This window comes from Typopeltis vanoorti, chromosome 6 (assembly GCF_054136105.1).
Source record: "Typopeltis vanoorti isolate ZY-2024b chromosome 6, IOZ_Tvanoo_1.0, whole genome shotgun sequence".
NCBI lineage: Eukaryota > Metazoa > Arthropoda > Arachnida > Uropygi > Thelyphonidae > Typopeltis > Typopeltis vanoorti.
The window spans coordinates 126,715,786-126,743,556 of NC_143554.1; the positions used below are offsets into that span (position 1 = coordinate 126,715,786).

General features: G+C 32.4%; 1 protein-coding gene across 1 annotated transcript in view; it reads left to right on the forward strand.

Annotated features, from left to right (window-relative positions):
• Gnptab (N-acetylglucosamine-1-phosphate transferase subunits alpha and beta) overlaps positions 1-27,771 on the forward strand; it is a 281,886-nt gene that overhangs the window by 70,030 nt on the left and 184,085 nt on the right. Inside the window, exons 5-6 of the mRNA XM_090393683.1 lie at positions 8,195-8,397; positions 16,416-16,562. Coding sequence (XP_090249809.1) covers positions 8,195-8,397; positions 16,416-16,562 — 350 coding nt within the window. The remainder of the gene's footprint in view (positions 1-8,194; positions 8,398-16,415; positions 16,563-27,771) is intronic.

The following is a 27,771-nucleotide window of genomic DNA, read 5'->3' on the forward strand; positions in this document are numbered from 1 at the left end:
CGAGCAAGCCGGATTTCGACAAGATCGAAGTACGGTGCAACAAATACTCACACTAAGACTAATAGCAGAGAAAGCTCGAAGAAAGAACAGAAAGATATATTGCTGTTTCGTGGACTTCCAAAAAAAAGCATTTGATAATATTGACCAAAATATAACATGGACTGGCTTGGAATACTATGGTGTGGACAATAAATTGATCCGCCTGCTGAAAGATATTAACAGCCAAGCACAAGCAAAAATCAGAATAGCAGGTGAGACTGGAGATTGGTTTGCCACTAGTCAAGGCACAAGACAAGGGGACCCAATATCACCAATCATCTTCATCACACATCTGGGAAGAACACTAGATAAGATTAAAGAAGAAGAAGGTGGAGACATTTCAATAAATGACATGAGAATAAACTACCTCTGCTTTGCAGATGACAGCATTGTGATTGAAGAAGATCCAGCAAGGCTTGAACAGACATTACAAATACTATACACAGAAGGAGAAAGATGTGGACTAAATATCAACTTTGAAAAAACTAAAACAGTGATATTCGGACAACAGGAGTTACTGAACAGAGTTACGCTAGACAGATTTCAACTGGAAAATGTTTAACACTTCACATATCTTGGATGCCACATGATGCATGACTTGGACCCCAAAAAAGAGATAAAAATTAGAATAGCCAGAGCAACAACTATTTTAAAAGCCATGGACAAAATATGGAAGAGCCAAGCTATAAAGATGCAAACTAAACTGCGCATTGTAGAAACCTGTATCTTCAGCAGCAATGCTCTATGGATGTGAGGCCTAGGTACTCCTGAGAGAATCTGAAATAAGGATATTGGCATTTGAGAGGAAGTGCTATAGAAAGATCTTGAGAATAAGCTGGATACAGAAAGTGAACAATGAGGAAACAACCAAAAGAAAACCTGATCCAGAAAATAATCATAAGCAAACTAAGCCTATTTGGCCATATATGCAGTGGTGAGCTATAAGGGGCTCGTGCAAGCCCTTTGTTAAATTTTTCTCAAATTTGCAAGTCCCTTGTTCTTCTTATTTACTTTTTTATTTTTTCAAAAATTATTTTTGAAACATATTAAGCGACAAACTCATACGGTATCCTAAGAAAAATTAGTCTATTTGGCAGTCTATGGATTATTTGGAATTATTGTTTCAACTCCTCTATAACGAATGCCCAAGTTTGAAAATAAAATAAGCGCATGCGCTACCTTTACCCTTCTCCCTTCTGGTAGCCAATCCTATGGTAAAACCAGTAGCCAATCAAATGTTTTATAAAAGATTATAAAATATTTCATTCTTATTATATTTTGATAGTTAAAAAATGTTTTTCTTATGTAAGATAAATTAACACAGTTGATTGTGTGCAAATATTTCATGTTCAGATCATGAAATATTTGTTTAAAAATGATAGCCTTTAGAGGTTGATTATCCTCTCATACTTTTTGATTGGAATTTGTACATAAGCTGTATTAATAGTTTTTGTGTGAAATACGGCTTTTTTTTTTTTTTTTTTTGCTCGACGATGCGAGCCCTTTGTTAAAATTTCCATAGCTCACCACTGCATATATGTAGAATAAATGATGAGAGAAAATTAAAAATGTTGTTGTTTGGAATGATTGAAGGAAAGAACAAAAGAGGAAGACCAAACAGAAAATGGGGCAATGACGTCGTCAAATGGTGCAGAAACTCTATACACAAATTGAGTCATTTGCACAAAACAGAATGCAATGGAAAAATCATATCAAGATGGCAGCAGACACCTACGGGCATTGGACCCATGGTTGTTGAAGATAATGATGAATTTTCTACCGAAATATATTAAATGTTGTGCATATTATGACAACTGCCCCACAATTTTGCACTTAGTGGCAGTGGTAAAATATGACTTATCTTTAACCTCCCAACCGGCCAGTGTGGATGAAATATCCAACATTCCCTAGCTTTTTTCATGGATCAAAACTTCGTCGGCATTCTACCTTTTATCATGCCATTACCTTCCTCCGCTGTTAATCTCGTTACGGCTATTCTATAGCATTAGTGGATTAACTGTTGCTGAGTGACCTTTGTGTCCCCTCCTCCTGTCTTTACGTCTATTGTGTTGCTTAGAATTTCATTTACTGTCCTAAGTTATTTGACCTTTCTTGCCTCTAAAATGATTTATTGTGTCTCTTCCCAAAAATTGAAACCAATTTCACATATGCGAAAAAAAAATCAATCCTGAAATGCCCACTGATCAGCTTTTGCAATGAATCTATTTAGTGATAGTGAATTTGGTGTATTTTATTCTACAAATCAGTGCACTGGAAGAGATGCACTGATTGTTCTTTCACTTTACGTATAATAATTGAATAATTTTTTTTCGAATTTTAAAATTTTCAAATGTTTGCTTTGAAAATATGATGTCAAATATTTATATTTTTAAATAATATTTATTGAAATAAATATGTCCTTTTTCTTTCGTTTCTAGCAAAATAGCATTATATGGATCATCACATTTCAGATTTAGAAACGATTTTTTGTTATTCATAAGACAAAATTAAAAAAAAATGTTAAAATGCTAAATTGCCTTACTCGGTTTCCGATTGTGTCTTTTTGGTATCAAAAATTTATATCCAATGATATTTTAGCAGTGATTCTTCCCCTTCGTCATTTATTTATTTATTTGTATTATGCATATTACGATAATATCTAGTGCATAACCTCGTAGATATGTTGAAAATATAATGTGAAAAATATCATATACGGAATGATTCAACATTTTTGCTCATTTTGAAGATTTTCTAATGCTTCCCCCCCCCTCCTTATTCTCTCCTGGAACTGAATTGCATAACTACTCTAAATTTCTATACAGGTTTGAAAGCTTTTCTAGGCAGCATTCAAAATCAATTACTTAATTTTACCATTTTGACAAAAGATATACGGCAATCAGATTGTATCGTGAAGCTTCTGAATCTGTTCTATTTATTTGCAATCTAAAACCAGCTGTTCTACTGCCTGCTGAAATTATGTGAAATTTTAGAAATAATATGCTATATTTTCACCATGCAAAATTGTTTATATGCATACCACACAAAAGAAAGTTCAAAGTTCTGTTAATATTATTTGTGTTTGTTTTTCTTTTAAAAAAATCTAAATATTACTTCTTCTGCTGCTGGAAGCTATTTCTGAAATAATCTACATCTTATAAATACTGGTAATTCTACAAATCAGTGCACCGGAAGAGTTGCACTGATTGATCTTTCACTTTACGTATAATAATTGAATAATTTTTTTTCGAATTTCAGAATTTTCAAATGTTTGCTTTGAAAATATTATGTCAAATATTTATATTTTTAAACAATATTTATTGAAATAAATATGTCCTTTTTCTTTCGTTTCTAGCGAAATAGCATTATATGGATCATCACATTTCAGTTTTAGAAACGATTTTTTGTTATTCATAAAGACAAAATAAAAAAAAATGTTAAAATGCTACATTGCATTACTCGGTTTCCGATTGTGTCTTTTTGGTATCAAAAATTTATATCCAATGATATTTTAGCAGTGATTCTTCGCCTTCGTCATTTATTTATTTGTATTATGCATATTACGATAATATCTAGTGCACATCCTCATAGATATGTTGAAAATATAATGGGAAAAATATCATATACGGAATGATTCAAAATTCTTTTTCATTTTGAAGATTTTCTAATGCTTCCCCCACTCCTTATCCTCTCCTAGAACTCACAGGTTTGAAAGCTTTTCTAGACAGCATTCAAAATCAATTACTTCATTTTACCATTTTTACAAAAGATATACGGCAATCAGATTGTATTGTGAAACTTCTAATTCTGTTCTATTTATTTGCAATCTAAAACCAGCTGTTCTACTGCCCGCTGAAATTATGTGAAATTTTAGAAATAATATGCTATATTTTCACCATGCAAAATTGTTTATATGCATACCACACAAAAGAAAGTTCAGTAGTATTATTTTTGTTTGTTTTTCTTTAAAAAAATCTAAATATTACTTCTGCTGCTGGAAGCTATTTCTGAAATAATCTACGTCTTCTAAGTACTTGGTAATATCCTCTTAGCTGGAGGAAACGTTGAAGGCTTATTACTCTCAGTGCTATTGAGAAGAAAGGGGAGAACACTAAAGTGCCCCAGGCTGTAGTGCAGAATATGTCAAGAATGTCTTGTTTCCTTTTCGATTGTTGATTACCTATATTCTAACAGAAATACTGATATTTCGTTTACATGCTTATACATTATTTATGCCAAAATAATTGCTTAATTTATAATGATCAGTTTCACTTTTATTATCAAAAGTTAGAAATTAAATCATACAATTATCTTGAAAAAGAGGATTTGAATTATTATCAAAGAAAAGGTGCATATGCGTTTCATAATCTTCTTTTTTTTGGGGGGGGGGGATATAGACCTAAGCAATCTGCGGATATTTCAGATAATTTATTTCATAAATCGTTCGCAAGACAGCTGTTACAAACGTAAATCACTTGGGGAACATACCCATTCATTTTAGTGTAAAACAGTAGCAAAGGTTCAGTTACTTTAGATATCTAATCTAGAAGAAAATGTTATGTCTGCTGAGATTAGAATCATACGTGAATAATTTTTCTGACATGATTTCTCTATTCGTAATAATGTAACCAATTTCCAGATTTTTTTCCCTCCTGCAGACTTCATGTTATATGCAGTGATTTCTTCTTTGAACTATAAGAAAAAAAATCAGATAACAGGAGAAAAATATGCAGTATTTTCTTTTCCACTGGCTGAATTTACAATGTTCTTTCTTTGTGTTTTGAAGAGAAACTGCAAATGACTTTTTTCTTACTATTTTTGCCATTATAACATCTCATATAATTATAAGAGTGACATTTTACCGTTTTTCTCCCACACGAGAAACAGAAATAAGGTGGTAATAATATTGTTGATTCTGCCAAACTTCATTGTAGCAGAAATTTTTATTACAAAACTTTGTAATATATATATATCTCCGAAACAAGAAATTTGGAACCCATATCACATCAATGTTGAGTGTTGGCAAGGTGAAAATGTTCCCGTTATTATTTATATATTTCATTTATTAACTAGGGGGCTACACCCAACCCCCCGTGTTCCGGTATGGTAGACCAGTTCTCCTTCAATTGTGATAACTCGAAAGGGGGTTCAGCCACTGAATTCTGATGACTCGAATTTTGAAGACTCGACACTCAGGGTAGCCCCTGAGTTTCAAAACGTTTCGATAAACATGACATAAAAAAGCTTATCATTTTATATATATATAGGGTAGATTTTATTTCATTATTTTTTTGATGAAATACTTTACCTGGAATACTCTTTCCAGTTTCTCTGTGTCAAAAAAGAACTGAAAAATTAGCCTTCAAGATGAAAAAGAAACAGTGCATTCGGGTATCCCTCTATCAATATTTGTAGTCCTGAAAAGGACTGTTTTGATGGCCTTGAAAACAAACATTTTTTATTTCATACTGTTCAGAATTTAAAATTCTTGAACAGCGTGGAACACCTTGAAGCAAGGGTAAACACACAAAACAATTTTACACTCAGGGCACCAGATTTTTGTTTCCTTTCTGATATTTTTTTTATTACATACATAATATTTGCGTGGAGGTTTTTTTTTATTAGCCGTTGGTGGTAGATTTTCGGGATAATGGTTGGAGTTAGCAGCGTTCAACCTCGGATGTCTGACAGGATTTCCTGTTTTTCTGCTTGCTGAAGAAGGTGCATGTGCATGCAGCAATGCTTTCGCAATTTCTATTCTGTATTCTAGATATGTTATGGTAGACAAACATTTTTTCTTATACAGGAGGAAACTGTTCCAAATAACAAAATCCAAACACTTCAAAATTCAAATAACATGTCCAAACACTTTTTTGTAATATTTTTTATGCTGTTTCCTCATTACAGAGTAGAATGATAGCTGCTGATCGCACCTGTCGACTCAACCCATAGTGTCGTTGTATGCACACACAGCAATGGGTTTTTCTTTCTTCAAACCATGCTTCTCCACGGATTCCGCTGATGGATTGTGCAGGGAAGATAGCAGAAAAACATCTTTTTTGTCTTTCCAACCTAGTGCAAAGACTTTCCCTCGCTGATAAGTTCGGATTTCCCCCTTCGATAGCTTTCCTGAAGCCAGATCTGGAGGCATATCTCGCCTTTTTGCATTTACAGTACCATAACTATCTGTAAGATGCTGTAAAAGCAAATCAGCGAGTTCAGGACACATATATAGTAATTATCCATTATAATGCAGTAAAGGGTCTAGTAATGTAGTTACTAGACCGCAGTAAAGGGTCTAGTAACTGCATTACTGCACGCATCGACAAGGGGAGATCCGAATATTTATCGTGCTCGATTACAGTTTGCTTTCCCGTATAAGGTTTGAAATCCCAAGGATATCCACTTTTCGATTCGCAAAGCATAAAAAATTTTACTCCATACTTCGCTTTCTTTTTGGGAATATACTGCTTACATTTCAGTCCACCTTTGAATGGCATAAGGCTTTCATCGATACTCAAGTCTCTCTCAGGAATGTAGAGTGATCTACATTTTTGACGGATTTTCATCAGAAAATCATAAATTTTGTTGAGGACTGGGCAAGGATGTGTTGCCTGATCGTATTCTTCATTATTCTGAAAATGCAAATACTTCATGATGAGACTGAATTGTTTTTCAGTCATAACATCACGAAACATTGGCGTGTTCAGAATCCAGTCTGTAGACCAATGCATTTCGAGAGCGGGCTTTCGAAATGTATTTCGAAACTTCGGGTTTTTCACTTTCTTTATTCTGATATTGCATTTGAAGGATGACAGTGATTTTAAATATTAATTTCACCTGTATCCGAATATCACATAATTTCCTGATTTATAATAATCACGAAATATGTATATTGTCTGATTTATAATTTGCTAATTTATAATAATCACCACATAGTTTCAGTATCGAAAAATTAAAGTTATGTGGAACAATTACTAGAGAAAAATAACGAATTAAATAAAAACTGTACCTATGTTTCATAACAGTTTTCGGGTGTGTGATAGTAATGCAACGGGGGGGGGTTAAACTATCAGAGGCGAAATAAAGTTCAATTCTATTGTAAAAATATGGAAATAAACTTTCACATTTGATATACATATTTTGAATGATAAAAGTAAGCAAATGTATCGCTTACTTTAAAAATTGGAGAATAAAATATCTGAATTATGCAGAAAATATAAATTTAAATCATAACTGTTAATTTCATTTTGTAATGACCAATTATACAAGGAAACCAAGAAAGTGAAAGTACAGATTACTATACAACATGAAGAAAAAATTTAGTAATATGATTAAAGAATTTCATGTTATTCTCTATAAAGCAAAGTTGCTCAAGCGTGTCACAAAGGAAATCTGTTAAGTATTATTCGATTTCGATGGTTTTGTACAAAAATAAAATTAATATAACCTGGAGCCGGTTTTCTTTTCTTTTTTTAAAAGAATATTCCAAATAATTATCGTGAATTAATTTCTTCGAGAACAAAGAAAAATCTTTTGTCTAGTAGCGATTAGAAAAAAATTAGCGCAAAAAAATAAAAAATTAAATTGGTTAAGTGAAGAAATTATGCAAGACCTTTATTTTGTCCAGAAATTAAAATTGTATTGTACAATAAAAAGAGAAAACAAAAATATAAATAATTTCTCTATTTTTAGTCTATCATATATAACTAAAATCCAGTTCACCAGCATGGAACAAGAAAGTCCGTTTCTTGTTATAGGCAACTGAGAGGCAGCTACGGACGGGAGATAATCCGATTAACCTTTCTCTTCAGCGTGAGGGTTTATCACACCTTCTAATGGACATGACAGTCAAATTGCACTTCTTATCCAGGTTCTTTAAACAGGTGGGCTGAATCTTATCCAGATTTATTTGGACGTCTATAGACGTCCTAGCCGGTAGGAAGGTTAAAGAGTGAGTGAGTATGGGGCTAGAGGACCATAAGTAATATGCATTGTCCAAGTGGGTTGTCATATTCATCCATAGAAATCTTTTTTTTAATGTGTATATTTCTACTAATTAATTATTATTAATATTAATTCTGAAACATTATTTTTCTCTCCAATTTAAATATGCCTTCGTTATCTGAAACTAATTATATATCTTATATTTGCTTAGCTGAAAATGCTGTGCAAAGGCAGCATTTTTTACATGAAGGTCAGAATTACAGCATGAATGTAGCATATATTACAGATGATTGGACCGCTCAAAATACCGTTCTTCTGAAGGATACTTTTATGATAACAAGAGTGCCATCTGGATATTCAGAGCAAGAAATTTTAGACAAACTTCCTCCAGGTGTACAGAAAGTAGTAAATGAAGTGAGCATATATTTTGACCACTTTTTACTGTCGTTACATTATAATATCTAATAATTTTGTTTTAGCAAACATGTTAAGTTCAGAATAACACTATCTTTCTCTCCCTTTCTGCCACTTGTCTTCTTACACTTATGCTTGCTAATTCATTTGAATGAATGAATAATTTGTGAGCTAGTACAGTATATAATAGCAGTGATATACTTATCATCTGATTTTGTTATATCAAAAAAGAAATGCTTCTAATTTGTATGATTTAATGTCAGTTAGATGATTTTATGATTTAATGTCAAATAAGAAATTTGATATTGAATTCATTAAGCATATTGATGCAAAAATGGCCTACAGAAGCACTACTCTTGATGTTTGTTTTTAAACAAATTGACATTTAGCTGTTGTCGGTTTCCTCCTTATTTGAAGAAATTGCCATATTTTGTCATATTTGAATGGAACCCTGACTATTTCTATGATACAGTTTGTCATATTTTCTTTCTAGATATAGGATATACATATATTATTAGATATTGTATGATTATAATACAGAACCAAAGACTTGCATTTGTGGGGAAAAAAAAAAGGATAGCTCTTAAGACTTTGCTCTATACAGAAAATCTATATTAGGAATTTTCATGCTGACTATCCATCTCAGACAGCTGAATCTTTAGCCATGAAAGCTAGAAACTTATGTAATTTATCAAGGAAGGTTTCTGCCTGTAATGTGAAATTTATTTTCCTTTATTATTTCTTCTGTAGGATTCTATAACCCTATGCTTTATATTTTATATTGATTAACCCTATGATTAATCAGTATGTGTTGACTGATTGAGAGCCAATTAGACTGAAACTTTGAAAACCAAAATGCATTTAAATGCTTGAAGATTAATCCCTGTACATACTTGACTTCACCTTTGGACATTTTTTGAACACATCACTGAAAGCAACTACATTATATTTTGTTTAATTGTCAACATACAAAATATTTTGTCATCATTATACCTGTAAGTTGAGCTATTTCATTGAATATGGAAGATGTCACTCTAATGGGAGCTGGGTCAAAAACTGCAGCTAAGATTGGCTAACTTTACAAGGACGTTGTACTTTTTTAGTTATTCTTATTACATACCACAATATTGTAGACTTTGAGTTACAAATATTGAGTAATGGTTTGGCTTTATGAAACCCATTGTACAACACTTTCATGCTTAAAGAAAATGGTCAGTTTTGCTTTGGTTTGCCGTGTACGTCACATACACAATAAACAGGTTATATATTGTGATAGAAAATTCTTTGCTATGTTTCATTTCATTTGCCATTTTACTAATTTTTACGCAGAACTCAATATACATAATTTTCATGATTTTCAGATACCACATGCAAGATTGATGTCAGCTTGCTGATTTATAGTCTGATCAATGACAGCAGTTCAATGAGATATCACTGCATGCTATGCATCAGTAGGCAGTGAGGTTTTAATGTAGAAAAAGAATTCTTGTTGGTCATACGTTATATGATTCATTGTGACTATTGGGGTCACTTAAGGTTAAGAACTAGATAACTGCAGGGAGATCTTCACATAGCCTTTTAAGGAATGTGAAGAACTGAGTAGGGCTTCTGACCTGATGTCTAATGCTCACCTTATGTGCATCTGGGTACTAAATGAATGAGAATGGGGAGGCAATTTGTGATTTAACTGACCAAATTGTATACTGTATTGAATTAAAGAAAATGATGTTGCAACTAGATGAAATGTCATGCTCACTGGACAAACTCAGCATCAGCAGAACTCAAGATTAGCACTGTCAGCATAAATGGAAATGGCAAAAAATTAGAGAAGAACCATGTTGGCATAATTAGTGTTACTGAAACAGAGAAATAAAAAATGTGTTTCTTCTAAATAACTACATGATATTATATTGAATAACAACTGGGAAAAGGAGGAAGTATCTATAATATTCAACACTAAACACAAAGATAAACTTCTTGAAATGCCAGGAAATTTTGAGTAGAGTGATATGGTCTGACATTGTGCCTATGATCCCATAGAAAGAAATACTAACAAAAAAATGGAAGAATTTTTCAAGTCATTAGAGAAGGCAGCTTCCATAAAAAGTTTGGCCCTTGGAAATCTAAACTGCAGAGTAGGAATGAATATACCAGGCATGTAGAAATGTTTAAAGAATATTGCGAAAAAAGAGAAAAGCTAAAATTAATGGATAAGTATTTGCTGGATTTCCATTCAGGACAGGCTAGTCATCACTAACATGCACTACTATAAAGTTGTGCAAAAATTCACATGGAGAAAAGACACAAGACTAAAGAAAAGTGTCATGTTATTATTAACATGACACTTTTTATTGCTGATACAGTTATTGTTGTTAGCAATATCTTTATGCTGGTTCAGGACACAAGTATACTGGTTTTTGAAATAGGAAGAGATCTCCATTTAATTTTGAGCAGGGTAAAATTGAAATGCAACTGGAGTAGATAATATTTGACCAGAAATGCTCAGAGGTATATGGTGACTACACTGCATAATTCAGAAGACTTGGCCACAGGGTTGAATTACAGATAATTAGAGAACAGCTCTCATAGTCCCATCTATAAAAAATGGAAATAAAAGACTTGTAGAGGAATTTCATTGAGTATTTCAGGAAGATTTATACAAGTAGTTGAGAAGAGGCTATGGAAAATTGTAGAAGAGAAACTTGCAAAAGAACAGCCTCTATTTGGCCTGGGTTCAAGCCAAATATAAGTTGTCATGATGAAATTTTCACTTTAAGATGCAGGTTTAAGATATGACAATATAACAGGGATGTATTTATGTTTGTAGATCTGGAAAAAGCATGACACAGTACCAAGAAAAAACTGTTCAGAATGGTACAATTATATGGTATAAACAAAATGTTATATCAAGCAACTCATAATCTGTGATTGGGTTATAAGTCAGCAGTTAGAATTGAAAGAAGGACATGAAGATGGTTTGTTAAATCAGGTATGAGACAAGGCTGCACATTTTCTCCATTTATATCATCATCTATATGAATCACATTATGAAAAAGAAAGTGGCACTAAGTGATATCAAAATTGGAGATATTCAACTCAGCTATTTACTTTATGCAGATAATGTTGTAGTCCTGAACAAAGCCTTTAGAAGTCTGCAGGGTTCCCTGACTAAATTGAATAACAGTTGTAATAAATTTAGTTATGAAAATCAGCAATAAAAAATTGAAGATTTTGAAAATAGGCAGGAACTGAAAACATGAAGTGCATCCTGATTGGAGGACTTATAGAAGAAGTAAAGCATTTCAGCTCTTTAGGCACTATTTTTAGTGAAGTTGGCCAAGTAAATATGGAAATAGACAAAGCAATAATTATCAAAACTGGTATGTTAGGAAATCAACTGAATAAATTTATATGGAATATGAAAGAAATTAGTCAAAACACTAAACTAATTGTATACAAGACTGTTCAAGCCAATTTTAACTTGCGGATTTGAAAGTTCCGAGTTTGAAATAATACACTTGAGGAAAAGCTGTAGACCTCAGATATCAGTTTTGAGAAAAATTAATGAAATTGAATGGATGGTAACGATGGGTAAAACTAGATTAAAAATGATATTAGGATAGAAGGATTTACCTTTCTTCCCTTTAATAATTTCCTTCTATCTTAATTCCTAATTAAGATAGAAGGAAATTATTAAAGATGTACTGAAAATAAATATATAATAAGTCACAAAACAATCATCATCAAATTCCTGCCATGTACCTTCAAGGAGTGTACAGGATCTGATAGTACTACATGAAAAATTTACATCATTACTAACTTCCTATCTACAATTTTCCTCCAAATCAGCCTGTTATTTGTCAAAACTCCAACATTATCAGATCTTATATTTCTATCTTCTAAGGCACTTTGTACCGTATCAATCCACCTATTCCTTGGTCTTCCTCTGGGTCATTTTCCTGACAACCTGGCAGAGAACACTTGTTTTGCTAATCTTTCCTTGCCCATTCTGTGACCATACCACCTGAGATTAGCTCTGCTAATGCATTCTTGGATGCTGACAATGTCAAGTTCTTTCCTAATTTCCTCATTTTTAATATGATATTCCATTGATACCATTTGTTCATGATTCTAATTTTTCTCAGGATTCTCATATCTGTGAGCTCTAGTCTTTGGTCAAGTGTTTTACTTCTGACCCAGCTCTCAGATCCATAAGTTAAAACTGGTTTAAACACTGTCTTGTATAGAGCTAATTTAGCGTTCCGACTAATTTCTCTCTTATTCCATATGAATTTATTCAATTGACTTCCTGCTATACCAGCTTTATTGATTCTGTTGTCTATTTCCTTATTTAATTTGCCATCTTCAGTAAAAATCGTGCCTAAGTAGGCGAAATATTTTACTTGTTCCACAGGTTCTCTGTTCACAATGCAGTTGACATTTTCAACGATTCTGCTTATTTTCATTGTCTTTATCTCTTTATTGCTGACCTTCATACCATATACCATAAACAACAGTTATTCAATTTAGTCAAGGAATCTTGCAGACTCATAGTGGATTTATTTAGAAGTATAACATTGTCCGCATAAAGCAAAGAGCTGACATTAACATCACCAATTCTGACATCATATTTAATACCACTTTCCTTCATAATGTGATCCATATAGATAATGAATAACAGAGGGCATAATGTACATTCTTGTCTCAGACCAAATTTAACATTAAACCATCTTCCTGTACTTCCTTCAATTCTAACTGCTGACTTACAACTCAAATTGCTTGATATAATGCCCCATTGACACTGTAGGGTATTAAATAGCTTCTCTCTTGGCATCTTATCATATGCCTTTTCCAGATCTACAAAACTCAAATAGAGATCTTTGTTATATTTCCATGATTTCTCCACTATTTGTCCTAAAGAGAAGATCTGATCTTGACAGCCTCTATTTGGCCGGGATCCAGCTTGTTCTTCACCTTTTCTTCTACATTTCTTCTCAACCGTTTCTCAAGTATACTTGCATAGATCTTGCCAGGAACACTCAGTAGGGAAATACCTCTGTAATTCTCGCATTCAGTTTTATTTCCATTTTTATATATGGGCACTATGAGAGTTTTACTCCAATCATCGGGAAGTTGTCCCTCTGTCCAGGCCTTCTGAAATGTGCAATGTGGCCACTGCAAGACTTTTATACCACCATACTTCAGCATTTCTGGTCGAATATCATCTACTCCTGCTGCCTTTCCACATTTTAAGCCTTTGATGGCTGTTGAGGGTTTTTTTATCACTGTGCTACCATTACTGCTTGTTTCATTTAACAATTTCTCGAATTAATTACTCTATACTTCAAGGATATCTTTTTCTTCCGTTTTCATGTCACCTTTATCATCTGTAACTCCTTTTACAGTACTCTTTCCTCCATTTCTAAGCTTCTTCAACAACCTTCAAAATATTTTGCCACCTTCTTGATATTTATTTTCTATGTTCTTGCCAAAGTCCTTCCATGACTTTTGTTTGGTTAGTTTTACACGGTGTTTTACTTTCTTACATTTGTCTCTGTATTCTCTAAGAGCACAAGATGACTTATTTGCCAGGAACTTTTGATATGCTTTCTTCTTTTCCTTCACTGCCTCTTTAACTTCCTGTGTCCACCATGGAGTTCTGATTTTTCTGTCCTTGCAGACAACCTAACCACATGCCTGTCTGGCTGAATCAGTCAAGGTTTTCTTCAAGGCTTGCCACTGAATCTCTAAAGTTTTGTTCCTGTTCTCAAACTCTTTCATTTTTTCTTCAATAATCTTTGTGTATTTTAGTCTGTAGTTCACATCTTAGAGCTGATCAACTTTTATTTGCTTTAAAACTTTCTTACATGTTATTCTTTTCAATATGAAATTCAATTTTATCTGCTCAAGACTAAATAGTGATCACTTCCAATTTCAAATCCTCTGTACACTCTGGTGTCCTGCACCAGGGAGAAAACATCACTATCAACAATAACATAGTCAATGAGAGACTTTTCTTATTCCTTGCCTCTTCTCTCCATGTGAATTTGTGCACATTTTTATGTTGGAACATGGTGTTAGTAATAACCAGTCCATGTCCTGAGCAGAAATCCAAAGTATTTGCCATTATTATTAGCTTTGCTCTTTTCTCCAAATTTTCCCAATATATTTTTGGATGTCCGGCAATCATTTCCTACTCTGCTATTTAGATCCCCAACAAAGACCAACTTTTCATTTTTCATTGTGTCAGATGCTTTTTCTAAATCCTCAAAAAAATCCTCCATTTCTACCTTAGGAGAACCTTCTGTGGGACCATAGGCACAAATAAATCTTATTGTCCAGTTCCCCATTCTGATATTTGCCCACATCACTCTACTTGAGGCTGACTGCCATTCAAGAAGATTAGCCTCATATTTAGTGTTGAATGCTATGGCTACTCCTTTTCCTTGATTGTCATTGCCTGAATATAACATTTTGTATTTATTGCTCAGAAAGATCTCGCCAGTTTTTTTCTTTTTTTGTTTCAGTCACCCCTATTATATCGATCTACTACTTATCTAATTCGTAATGATTAGTAATGATGTAGTTTTAATTAGAAAAATTAGTAATGATGTAGTTTTTTCATGTAGTACTGTCATATCCTGTACACCCCTTGAGGGTACATGGCAGGAATTTGATGATGATGATGATGATGACTTATCTAATTCCTCAGCTAGCTCTATTTCTTTGCCATTCAGGCTTCTTATGTTGATAGTAATGATCTTTAACTCTGGTGATGTTGAGTTAGGCTGTTTTTTCAGGTCACAATACAAATATATATTAAATATATACAGAAATATATTTTATTGTTTTCATATATACTCTATAAAGATATACAGAAAAATGACTATATAATAAAATATTCATTTTTTTGTGTATACAATTCTTTAAGCTCATTTTTATTTAATATAACTATTAATGCAATAATAACAATTGAAAAAAAAAATTTAATGGAATAGACTGTTTTTTTTTTTTTAATGGTTTGATATGCAGATTATATAGTATTACATGCAGGAAAAGTGTTTACCTTCAAAGGCAATTATATGTTACGGATATACAGTTATATATAACAGATATGCAGTCATTTTCATATGGAAATGAAAATAGTGATAATCGTAAATGAATAAGGTATAAATTGAAATAGATGGAAAAATATTAGAACTTGTGATGGAATTCAATAGACTGAACAAAAGATGGAGAATTCCTATACATTAAAAGAATGTAAATGCACCAAGCTAAAGTTTAAAACAAAGAAAAAAAAATTATACAGTCATAAAAAAATAAAATCCATTCATTAAGAAATGCAAGTTCTGAGAAAAGCTTTTATAAATAACACTAATGTTTCTCACATAAGTGTATCTGTCAAATCATACAGAATTCTGGTTTGCTTTTATTTGATTTCCAGATATGGAATTGACTAAGAAACTTCCACAAGTTTACTAGTTTGATGTATTTAAAACATGATAAAAATTATAGTGGAGTTGATTGCATCTGAAATGATAATCATAGTGTAATGAACTCTATTAATTCACCTTCTTATTGAAGAAAGCATTTTCAGTTCTCTTGTGCATAAGTTCTTTTACTTTTCTACTTTTGTATGCATCCTGAACATTTGATGTAAAAACCATAATTTGAATCCCTCCTAGAATGTGAATAATCTTTATAAGAACTTTCTAACTGAAGATGCATCATTTCATCTCACATGGATGTTGCATGGTTTTTCTTTCTGGATATTGAGGTTTAAAAGTAAGCATTTATCTTAAGGTTCATTATGCTCCTCACTTAAGTGAGAAGCATAATGAACCTTATGATTAATGCTTTTAGCAGTTTCTTCTATAAATTTCTATTCGAATGCATATTTTAATTTTATACAAGTATTCCATGTTGTATTTTTTTTTAGTATCTTGTATTTAGTTTTTCATGTTTTCTAAACAATATTGGAAAGTAGATGATAAACATTAATTAATTCTTATTTTCAGGTGTTTAAATATGAGGAAGCTAGTTTAGCAGTATTTGTTGTTACAGATAAAAAAGTAGCTCAGAGTGTAGAAACCCATGAAAATATTTCTTTTGAAAACAGGATTGCAACAATTTCTTTGGTAAATTTAGTGATTCGAACCCCACCTGTAAGTAATAGTTTTTGTAAAATAATCTTAATCAAAATATGAGTAAAAAACTTTGTTTGAGATATAAAATTATGTAAATTTTTTTTGTTTATACATTTGATTCATTGTGCATGTTATTGGTAATCCTTAAAAAATCACCTTATGGCAATGTTTCAAGGTATCCTTGAAACATTGCCATGATCATGTTTTGAAAGCAGTTTCTGATTATTAAAAAAATCACACTTATTAAAAAATCAAATGACAGTGGTTAGTGTTGTTATTTCAAGACATGGACTTGAGCTGGTGAATTTCCACAATTTCATTGACTGGAGTATTTAAAACAGTATAGGAATATTAGTCATTCAAGTGTCAATTGTTAAGAAATAAATTCTACGTCATCATAAAATATTATTGCTGGAATCACTTACATTTAATTTAAATGTCTTTATTTGTAAAATTTTTGGCTAAATTTCATAGCCATTGTCAGTACAATTATAGGAAAATACAAAAAAAGAGAACAATAATTTAATTGAAAGCACATGATATTATGTGGAAGAATAGCTACATCTGTATTAATAGATATCCAAAATAAATTACAGTAAAATAATTTAATTAATAAATTATTTTTAAATATAAACAAAAAATTAATAAATTAAGGAACATATAGATGGTGAGTGTTAGTCACTATAACTTCTGAAAATTGAGAAAGTTTCATGCAATCTTTTTTCAGGTTTGAGTTGCGAATGTGTGTGCATCACAGTGTTCCTTGTACAGTTTGTCTAGAAGAAAATAATTTTCTGTAACACTTTGGTTTTGTTCTACTGAATCCTGTGTTTTAGATAATGCATGAAACTAAACTGTTTAACTGTTTAGTTTCATGCATTATTTAAAACGTTATCTATTTAACCTGCTAAATTGTTTATTGGGTTCTTTATGTAAAATGTATTCCTGATGTTCTACATGACAAATTTGTGCAGAATAACCAGCTTGTCCATAATAACCTAAGCTACAAGAGCAGGGGATTCTATAAACTCCAGGATAAGAAAGAAGAGGATATTTGTCTTTAGGTGAGATAAGGAAGGTATTAAGTTTGTGAGCTGGATGGAAAAAGAGTTGTAAGTTAGTCTGTCAAAGTGGTTTGCTGTTTTTTCTGAAAGTCCTTTAACATGTGGAATACAAATTCTAGTGATTTCTTCTTGAGGCACATTAAGATGTCGGCCATAATTTTTTGATTATTTTTTTCAATAGCTTTTGCATTATAACCATTAGGGATGAAGGTAGTTCTGATAATAAACAGTTCTTTGTTTAGAAGATAATCTGTAGAACATATTTTATGAGGTCTATCAACTAAAGATTTGATTACATCATATTTCTGAAAAGGGTGATGTGAGTTAGAATCAATGTATTTGCTGGTATGAGTTGGTTCTCTATATTCTGAGAACTATAGACTGCCATTTGGCTGACATAGAATGAGAACATCCAGAAAAGGAAGACAGTTGTTATCTTACTACTTTCATGGTACATTTGATTCTTAGATATATTGAATTAATTTTTTTCAAGAAATTCATGAAGGATAAGGAAGAGATCCATACAGCAAACACGTTGTCAAACTGGCTGTAACAAATTGATGGTTTTGATGAAAAAACGTCCTGAATATGTTGTTCGAAATGTTCCATAAAGGTAATTAGCTAGAGTTGGGGAAAAGGGGAGGCCCCGTAACTGTTTCCTCTATTTTGTTGTACAGTTTGTTCTGGCAGCTAAAGTATGCTGAATTAATGACAGTCTGATAATTTCACAATATCAGGAGGAAAGTTATTATGAAGTGATTCAATCTGTCAGGGATATTTGTAAAGAGTGAGACTACATCAAAACTTACTAGAAGATATGTGGGTTATAAGGATAATCCTGAAATTTTATTCTTAAAATCTATTGAATTTTTTATGAAGGAAGCGGAATTTTCAATAAAATGCAGAAAGGAGATAAGATAGGTATTTTGAGCTTTATATGTCAGACATTCTATGCAGTTCACAGTATCTTCATCTTACTGTATCTTCATCCAAAGAATGAACTTCCACAGGCTATTAAGCTTATTGATTTGCAATTGAGTTGGGTTTCTATCAATTCTTTGTAAGTGTTCATATAATTTCAAATAGATTTTAAACCGTGTATATTTTATTTAAATCAATATCTCCTGTGAATGTAATCTATCTAAAAAAAAAATTCAAGCCTTCTCTAAAAATTCAATTCTTCTCTAAAACATAATAAAAACATAATTATTACTAAGGATGATAAAGGTCGAGCAGTTGTAGTTCATTGTAAGAATGATTATTTTAGAAAACTTAATCTTCTACTTGAAGATCATTCTATGTAGAGAAGCTTTGATAGAAATCCAACTCAATTGCAAATCAATAATCCAAGATTAACAGCCTCTTGGATGAAGTTCATTCTTGGGATGAAGAAACAGTAAAAAGGCTTAAAAAGTTCATCATGCTTTTGCTCCATGACTGTATGGCCTTCCTCAATTGCATAAAGAAAATGTGCCATTAAGACCTGTTGTGAACTGCATAATATGTCTGACATATTAACTTACAAGTTTATTCCATCCAGTTCACAAGCTTAATACCTTCCTAATCTCACCTAAAGACAAATATTCTCCTCTTTCTTATCCTGGAGTTTACAGAATCCCTGCTCTTGTGGCTTATGTTATTATGGACAAACTGGTCATTCTGCACAAATTTGTCATGAAGAAAACATCAGGAATACATTTAACTTAAAGAACTAAACAGATGTAGTTTAGCAAGACATGCATTATCTACAAAACACAGGATTCAGTGGAAGAAATTGTGTTATATAAAAGCTATTTTCTTCTGGAAAGACTCTACAAAGAAAGCTGTGAAACACACATTCACAACCCAAACCTGGAAAAAAAAAAAAAAAACTTTCTCAATTTTGAGAAGTTATGTTGACTAATACTCACCATTCATGTGTTCCTTAATTTTTTGTTTATATATATAAATAATTTATTAACTAAATTATTTTATTGTAATTTATTTGGATATCAATTAATTTAGATTTTGGTTTACCTTAGGGAACCATTGACTTAATTTTCTGCTGAAAACTAACTTTTTATCTTGCAAAACAAGTAGACCATCCAGAGAACACATTAACAGATCATATACTGGCCTTATTGCCTTAATTTGTTATTTATTAATTCATCATCATCATCATCATCATGTGTCAAGGATTTAGTCCTAGCATGGCCTGTTCCGGCCTTAGAAGTCATCGTTGAATTTTTTAAGAGGACGTCCTGGTTTTCTTTTTCCTAATGGCTTGTACTTTAAGGCTTGTTTTGGTAATCTTTCTGTTTTCATGTTCTTGTTCCATCCATTTATGTTTATATTTTCTAATTTTTCTATTACTGGTTCTTGGTTTAATTCTTTCATAATTTCTTCATTTCTTTTGTGATCAAATAGGGTATACTTTGCAGTTTTTCTCATAAACTTTATTTCAGCTGTTATTAATCTTTTTGTCTTTTTGTTTTATTGTCCAGATTTCGCTTCCATACATTAAGACTGGTAGGACTAATGTATTGTATACTTTTAGTCTGGTTTGCTTTTGCACTAGGTTGGTTTAAATATAGAGTTAATTACACCTGTTATTTTTAAATATTTTGCAATTTTTACGTTTATATCTTTTTCATTTTCATATGTGATCATACATCCTAGGTAGTTAAATAAATTCATTTTGAATTCTTTTTTTTTTTTAAATATAAATAAATATTAATTTATTTATATTTAAAAAAAATTATTCACTAAATTATTTTATTGTAATTTATTTTGGATATCTAGTAATGCAGATGGAGCTATTCTCCTGCAGTCGATAGTTCACATAATATCATGCACTTTCAGTTGAATTGTTGTTCTCTTTTTTGTAAATTAAAGATACCAAGAAATTATATACTTGGCTTAATCCTTTATCCAAGTGTAAGCAAACAAAGTTTGCACCTGAAGTATTTTCAGGACTGGGGCAACTCGTGGTAAAGGTGGTATGACTTCACATTACTTGCCTTAGTATCCCATAATGCAAAGCACATCTCCTTGTAGACATGTATAATGTTATGCATTATGGGAAGGGTCACTACCCCTTCCCATCTCCTTGCAGACATGTATAATGTAATGCATTATGGGAAGGGTCACTATCCCTTCCCATAATGCATAGCATTATGCATGTCTGCAAGGAGATGTGCTTTGCATTATGGGATACTAAGGCTCAAATAATGTGAAGTCATACTACCTTTACCACGAGTTGTCCCAGTTCAGGCGCAAACTTTATTTGCTTACGCTTGGATAAAGGAGTAAACCAAGTATATAATTTCTCGCTATCTTTAATTTATAGTATAACCAAGTGAAAAAACTTCCAACAATTCTCTTTTTTGTGTTTTCCCATAATTGTATGCTGCCCTGGTTGGCTGAGTGGTTAGCATATCCACTCTCCAGCCAAGAGGTTACGGGTTCGAATCCTGCAATATACACATGGATGTTTGTGATTGTCCTACTGTGTGGAAAAAGCATCTGTGACTCTATCACTTCTTCTAGCAGAAGGCTTCACTTCCAAAATCTGTTGAGGTACGGGAGTGACCATATGCCATTTACAGATGTCAAATGTGAAATTTCTTTTTTGAAGGTGTATTGACAATGGCTATTAAACTTAGCCATAACAAGCCATAATTTTTACAAATAAAGACATTTAAATTAAATGTAAGGGATTCTGGCGATGATATTTTATGATGAATTCTATAAATTCAATAAATTACCATTTTAACCATATTGCAACATGGCTAAAATGGTTAAATATTATAAATGAGAGAGAGAAAAGTAAAGCAAGTTTTAGTTGTGAACTATCTTGGAAATGGTAAATACTCCTTCATCAGTCAGGATTTTTGTTTACCTTAACACGTTCACTGCCACGCTACTTCGGCATAGTCTGTTCCTGTATGCCGAGCAATTTCACTTCTTCAAGGTCAGTATGGTAATCTCGTTGCCGGCAGTAAGCTTCATATGAGTATACTCGTAGCTGGCTTGTGTAATTGGTTTACCAACTACGAGTATACTCGTAGTTGGCAGCGAACGTGTTAAGGAACCGTTGACTTAAGCTTCTTCTGAAAACTAACTTTTCCTCTGCAAAACAAACCATCCAGAGAACACATTAACAAACATCATATACTAGTCTTATTGCCTTAGTAGTTTATTTAGTTTAATTCTACCAAACCAAAAGCATTTATCACTTTGTCTTGGTGACAGAGAATTATTTATGTAGGAGAAAAAAAACCTCCAAAAGCTGCTGCTCCAGTAGTCTCTTTCAGAAATGCAGTAGTTGATCATCCAAAGTCATTTTGTACTTTGGAATCATTCTTTTGCTTGGTTATGAAAAAAATGATTTTTATCAATTGAACTAAAATATATTAGTGCAGCTTGTCAACTGGTTATCATTTAAGTGATATTATCATCATCTCCTTGATGCCCAGTTCATAGACAATTCATCACAGGGAAAATTCATCGAGAGGAAAATTTATTGTAGGGAAAATTCATTGAGAGGAAAATTCATCGCAGGGAAAACTCATCGAGAGGAAAATTCATTGCAGGAAAAATCATCACAGAAAAATTCCCTGAAAGTGTTATTCACTAAAAAATTGAAGTCTGTTTAACACGTCTTATGTAGAGGTGTGTGATATTTGATAGTAAATTGTATCTGAGAGATACTGCGAACTCCGATATCACAGTAGTATTCATTTAGTTGCTTTTTTTTTATTTGTTTCTTTTTTTCAATAATTTGTAGACTGTAACTGAAAATAAGTAAACTATCATGTATTATATTTGTAGTTTTTTTTTAAAGTTTTATTGCATTTCAGCACATACTAGTAATGAATGTATCTCTCGGATGCACGTGACCTAAGCTGCAATTTTTTCAACTGTGACCTCTGCAGGGTTAACCTCCCAACCAGCCAGGAGGTATATATACGTCCAGCAAATCCTGGATACGAGTCAGACCACCTGTTGAAAAAAACAGATATCAAGTGCATTTGACTGTCATATCCATTAGAAGGTGCGATAATCCTTCACACTGACGAGAACACTTAACCAGATTACCTCGCGTACATAGCTATGTTCAGTTGCCTATTGCCAGAAACGCAGTTGCTTGCTGTTTGCTCAGTAACAGGAATCTAAATTATATTACCTAAAAGTTACATTTATTTTTGCTACTTGTTTTATCGTATAATTTAGTTTTTAATGCCAGTGCAAATAAGAAATCCTTTCATATTTCTTCACTTAAGATTGTATCGCTCTGGAGAACAATGCCGCTATTATTATTATTTTTTTTTGTTAAGTATCTTAGTCTCCAATACATTTTATTCTCCCAGAACTTGATTCAAGATAATTATTATTTTTGTCAAACAATTATTTTATAAATTCATAAAAATCTGAATCTTAAATAAATACAGCCTCCATCTCTTACAAATTGTTTTCTTTATTTTTTATTCATAATCTTAGTTAGAAAACTGATTGCCACGATATTAGTTGGATATAACTATTCTCCCTAAATATTCTTAAATATGGTGCTCTTTCTCCCTCACCATCCTATCCCAGTTCTGTAACAATTAATATTCCATCAACAGAGCCTGTAGTAAGAAAGAATATGAATAACTTTATATGTAAATTAAAAAAAAAAAAATTTTTTTTCACATATATCTGCGATGAATTTTCATGTGATTAATTTTCCTCATGATTACATTTCCAGCATTGAATAATCTCTACAATGAATTTCCTCATGATGAATAGTCTCCATGATGAATTTTCCTTGCAATGAATAGTCCTCACAATGAATTGTCGGCGATCAATTTTCCTGTGATGAATTGTCGGCGATGAACTGTTCAGACACATTGATGCCTTCATGATACATTGCCACTGTTCACATTTATTTAAAAATATTGTAATAAAATGCCTTCTGCAATCTGGTCTTTTTGTTTGTTTCTTTAGACAATTCTTTCAAGCTTTTGCTTTCAGAATTTTTATCTTTTTGGTTTAATAATGCATTAAAAGCATATTTCTTCATCAGTGCTGATTGGAACAGGTGCTGTGTGCTATGATACCTACAAAGAAAATTATATTAGGGTGCATATGTAGATTGGAATTTAATAATACATGCCATCATGTCCATTATTCATATTCAAGATAATACTTATTATGCAATACCTCCAAGGAGTCCTAGCATTCATCACAGGAGGGCACTCCATACCACTGTCTACATGAGTTATCTGCCAGATAAGACCTAATGATCATTCCTTGATGAATATATCACTTGTATCCTCCCCAGTTAGTAAAAATTGTCCTCCTGCTTTTTCAAGATTTTCCAGTTATGATGAAAAACATTCACAATACAGTTTTCTTTTTAATTTTTTACAAACACATCTGTATAGCTCAATTTGCAACACAATGAGTTCTTCACAACAGTCCATGGTGCTTTGTTGCTATCTATCAGTATGGTATGTATGATAATATATATGACCACACTGAATTCTTCCTTTCCCATCCATATACAATCCAGACATTAATTAGAACTAAATTCAAGTGATAATTTTCTATATTCCAGTTATTGTCTAAGAAATTTCATTTAAGCAGATTATGATCTTTGTTTGTCTCTCTCTCTCTCTTTGAAATCCATATCCCATTACCATACCTTGCAGCTGCTTTGGCTGTTATATTATCCTTAGCTGTGATTATTTTTTATCATTTGTTTGCTAAAATATCTTTTTTTATTATTTCATCCATTCTGGTTTCTTTTGTGTTCCAACTTGCTTTTGAATTTGGATATACTTGGTTTCAGCAAAATAATATATTTTTCAAATAAAATTGTTGATGTTTGTTAACTATTGTTAATTAACAATAGTTAACAACTATTGTTAGTTTTTAACCTGCCTGAAAGAGTTTTGTGTATTCTGCCTATCAACGAAATCTCAACAAGAAAAAGCTCATTGTGTTTTATAGTATGCAAAATTGGGATCAGTGACCTGTATGAAATAAGAATTTAGGAATTTCACAAGATAGATCACCTGTTTTTTGGCTATTTGGAAAGTTATGCACTTTTTCTGCTTGTGGGATATGCCAATATCATATTTCAATTAGATGAGGCACTCCCACATTTTGGAAACATTGTGCATCAAATTTTTGGATGCCATTTCCTGATAAGTGGTTATATAGAAAAAAATGACCAGTTGCCTTAGCATTCTTAAATAGTTCTCTATGAGATTATATCAAGGATAAATTGTATATGAATTTGGAATGTATTCAGTATGTATAAGTGATTTCACTACACATGTTAACAGACAAAATTAGAGACTAGCTCCAGGTATTCCAGAAATGGCATAAACTAAGTTATAAGTTGAATTTATGCTGAGTTACATGTGGAGCTCATATCAAACTTGTTCACTGCAAATAAAAAGTTTTGCTTTAAAAACTGTTATTTATAATATTTCATCATCATCGTTAATTTCCTGATATGTATCACAAGGAGTGTTTAGGCAACTATGATAGCACTAGATGATTAAGTTTTCAAATGCTTTACATTTCATTTTTACAATAATATATCAGTAATAGCCACATCGCAAGTGTCGATATACATGTTACGAAACCAAAACTAATGATATATTAGAATAGAGAAACAATTGTAAAAAGATTCATAATTGTAAATTATGATTATTTTTACAGTAGAACCAGGGCTATGGCCTTATCCAGTCATATTCTTAATTCTTCTGATCCCAATGACCATCAATCCACTATACATTCAGTAAACTGGGATAGATCCAAAATCATTTACAAATGCCATGATGAACTTGAAAGAAAAATCTTAGAATGAACACAAATTGTACAAAATCCTGTTCACCTTAATGTTAACTTCAGCCACAAACTTTGTGATTGTTACTCCTCTTCTATTCAGCAAGTCACAAGACCATTTCCACGTGCACGAGGATAATGATGCAGCTGATCCATGAATTCATCCCAATGTGTGCAATCTGTCAATAATTTAGAACATTGATGAAGTTCCCAAGTACTGTTTTTATGTATCTCTTTTTTTTTTCTTCAATGGAGTAACATTGTTATTTTAAGTAACAAAGTTATTTTCATTATGCATGTACAATAACAATGAAAACCTAATCTGTGAAATATATATCTTCTTCCTTCCATAGTATTAGGCCTATTTTTAGGGGTCTTCCTCTACTTCGTTTCCCTTTTGGTTTATAACTTAGTATTCTTTTTTGGTAATCTTTCTGGTGACATTCTATTTACATGTTAGATCCATTTGTTTCTGTAATTTTCTATTGTTTGTGAAATTGGTTGTTGTTGAAGTTCTTTTAAAATGTCTGCATTTCTTTTCTTATCTAATTTAGTATGATCTGCAGTTCTTAGAAATTTCATTTCTGCTGTTATTATCCTTTGGTAATCTATTTTCTTCATTGTCCATGTTTCTCTCTCATATAATACAGATTTTGGTAAAATGATGAATATTCTTAATTTAGTATTTCTTTGTATCTTGAAAATATTATTAATCATGTATATTATTTCTGGGAAAACTCCCATGTTACTCCTCTTTATAAACTATTATAATTACAGCTATTTTGCTTGCTTCAGTTTAGGAGTACCCCTGTTTAGATGTCATTGGCTATTTACTCATGGATTCTTAGGGCATTATGAGTGTAGATGTTCTAAAAAGTATATGTAGCCTAAGGAATAGAAAATTGCACATACCTTTTTCTGGGTGTTGTGGCTTTACCTCAGTCTGCGATGTCGAAAACTGCAGAGTGTGTGTGTGTGGGGGGGGTAGGCAGTTTGGTAGAATAAGTTAGAAAAACCCGGGTTTTTTTCGTAATATATAGAAACATATACTTTTATATAGGGTGGGGAAAAAGTGAAAGGGTTAATTTTTTTAAAATAGGGAGGGGGAAGGGGAAAGGTGGTTGATGGGGTGTGGACCGTTTCGACTATTCGTGGTCGTTATCTGAACACATTGGGAAGGTGGAAGCTATGTCAGGTCGGGTGAGTGCTTCTGCTTTAGAGGTGTTTGTGTTGTCTCCTATTGGTCGGGGTTGTGACCTCAATTTTATGTTGTGAAGCTTCCAAACCTCAGAGATTATGTAGGGCCTGTGTATGTTGATAGAGTTCGCGTCACACTTTATAGCTATTGTTTCCGATATTCTGAGCATTGTTTCATTGTCTTGTCTGTCTATTATGATGGCCTTGTCTATCTGCGGGGTGTGTTTTTGTTCAAGGGCGTGAACAGCTATTTCCGTTTTTCCTGTGTTTTGTATACGATTTTTGATGTTGCGTTTTACTCTAGTTTTGGTAAATTTACTAATTTTATGTTTTGAATCAGTTTCTTCAATGTAACTTATATTACAACCAAGATAATTAAAATTATTAACTTCTTCAGTTGGTTTGTTGCTTAGAACTATTTTGCTTCTTTAATAAATTTAATTTAATCCTTTATCCAAGTGTGTGCAAACAAAGTTTGCCCCTGAAAGTATCTTTAGGACTGGGGTAAAGTGGTACAACACTGGGCGACTCCTTGCAAAGGTGGAGCAAGCTACCAACACTCCTATCTCAGTATCTCCCATAATGCAAAACACATCTCCTTGCAAATATGTATAATGTTATGCATTAAGGGAAGGTCACTACCCAGAACTAGTTTCGACCTTTATTGAGGTCTCTTCAGTGGGAGCCAGGCCCAAGTGGAGATACCAAGGCATTAGCAAGGTCATCTCCTCCTATAGGAGCTGCCAAATGGTGTGCCACCTTTTTATTAAATTACTCTGGATTTAGTGAAAAATGTTGAAAGTTTATTTTTCACTTGGTCAGACCATAATAAATTTAGTTTAATCCTTTATCCAAGTGTGTATTGGTAGCTTGCTCCACCTTTGCAAGGAGTCGCCCAGTGTTGCACCACTTTACCCCAGTCCTGAAGATACTTTCAGGTGCAACACACTTGGATAAAGGATTAAACTAAATTTATTATGGTCTGACCAAGTGAAAAATAAACTTTCAATATTTTGCTTCTTATTGGTTCCCTTCCTTTAAATACCATGAACAAGCAGAAACCGGACAGACAAATTGGAAACAAACCCTGGACTGGCAAAGGAAACAATACTGAAAAACCAGAAAAGATATATCGTATTTTTCCA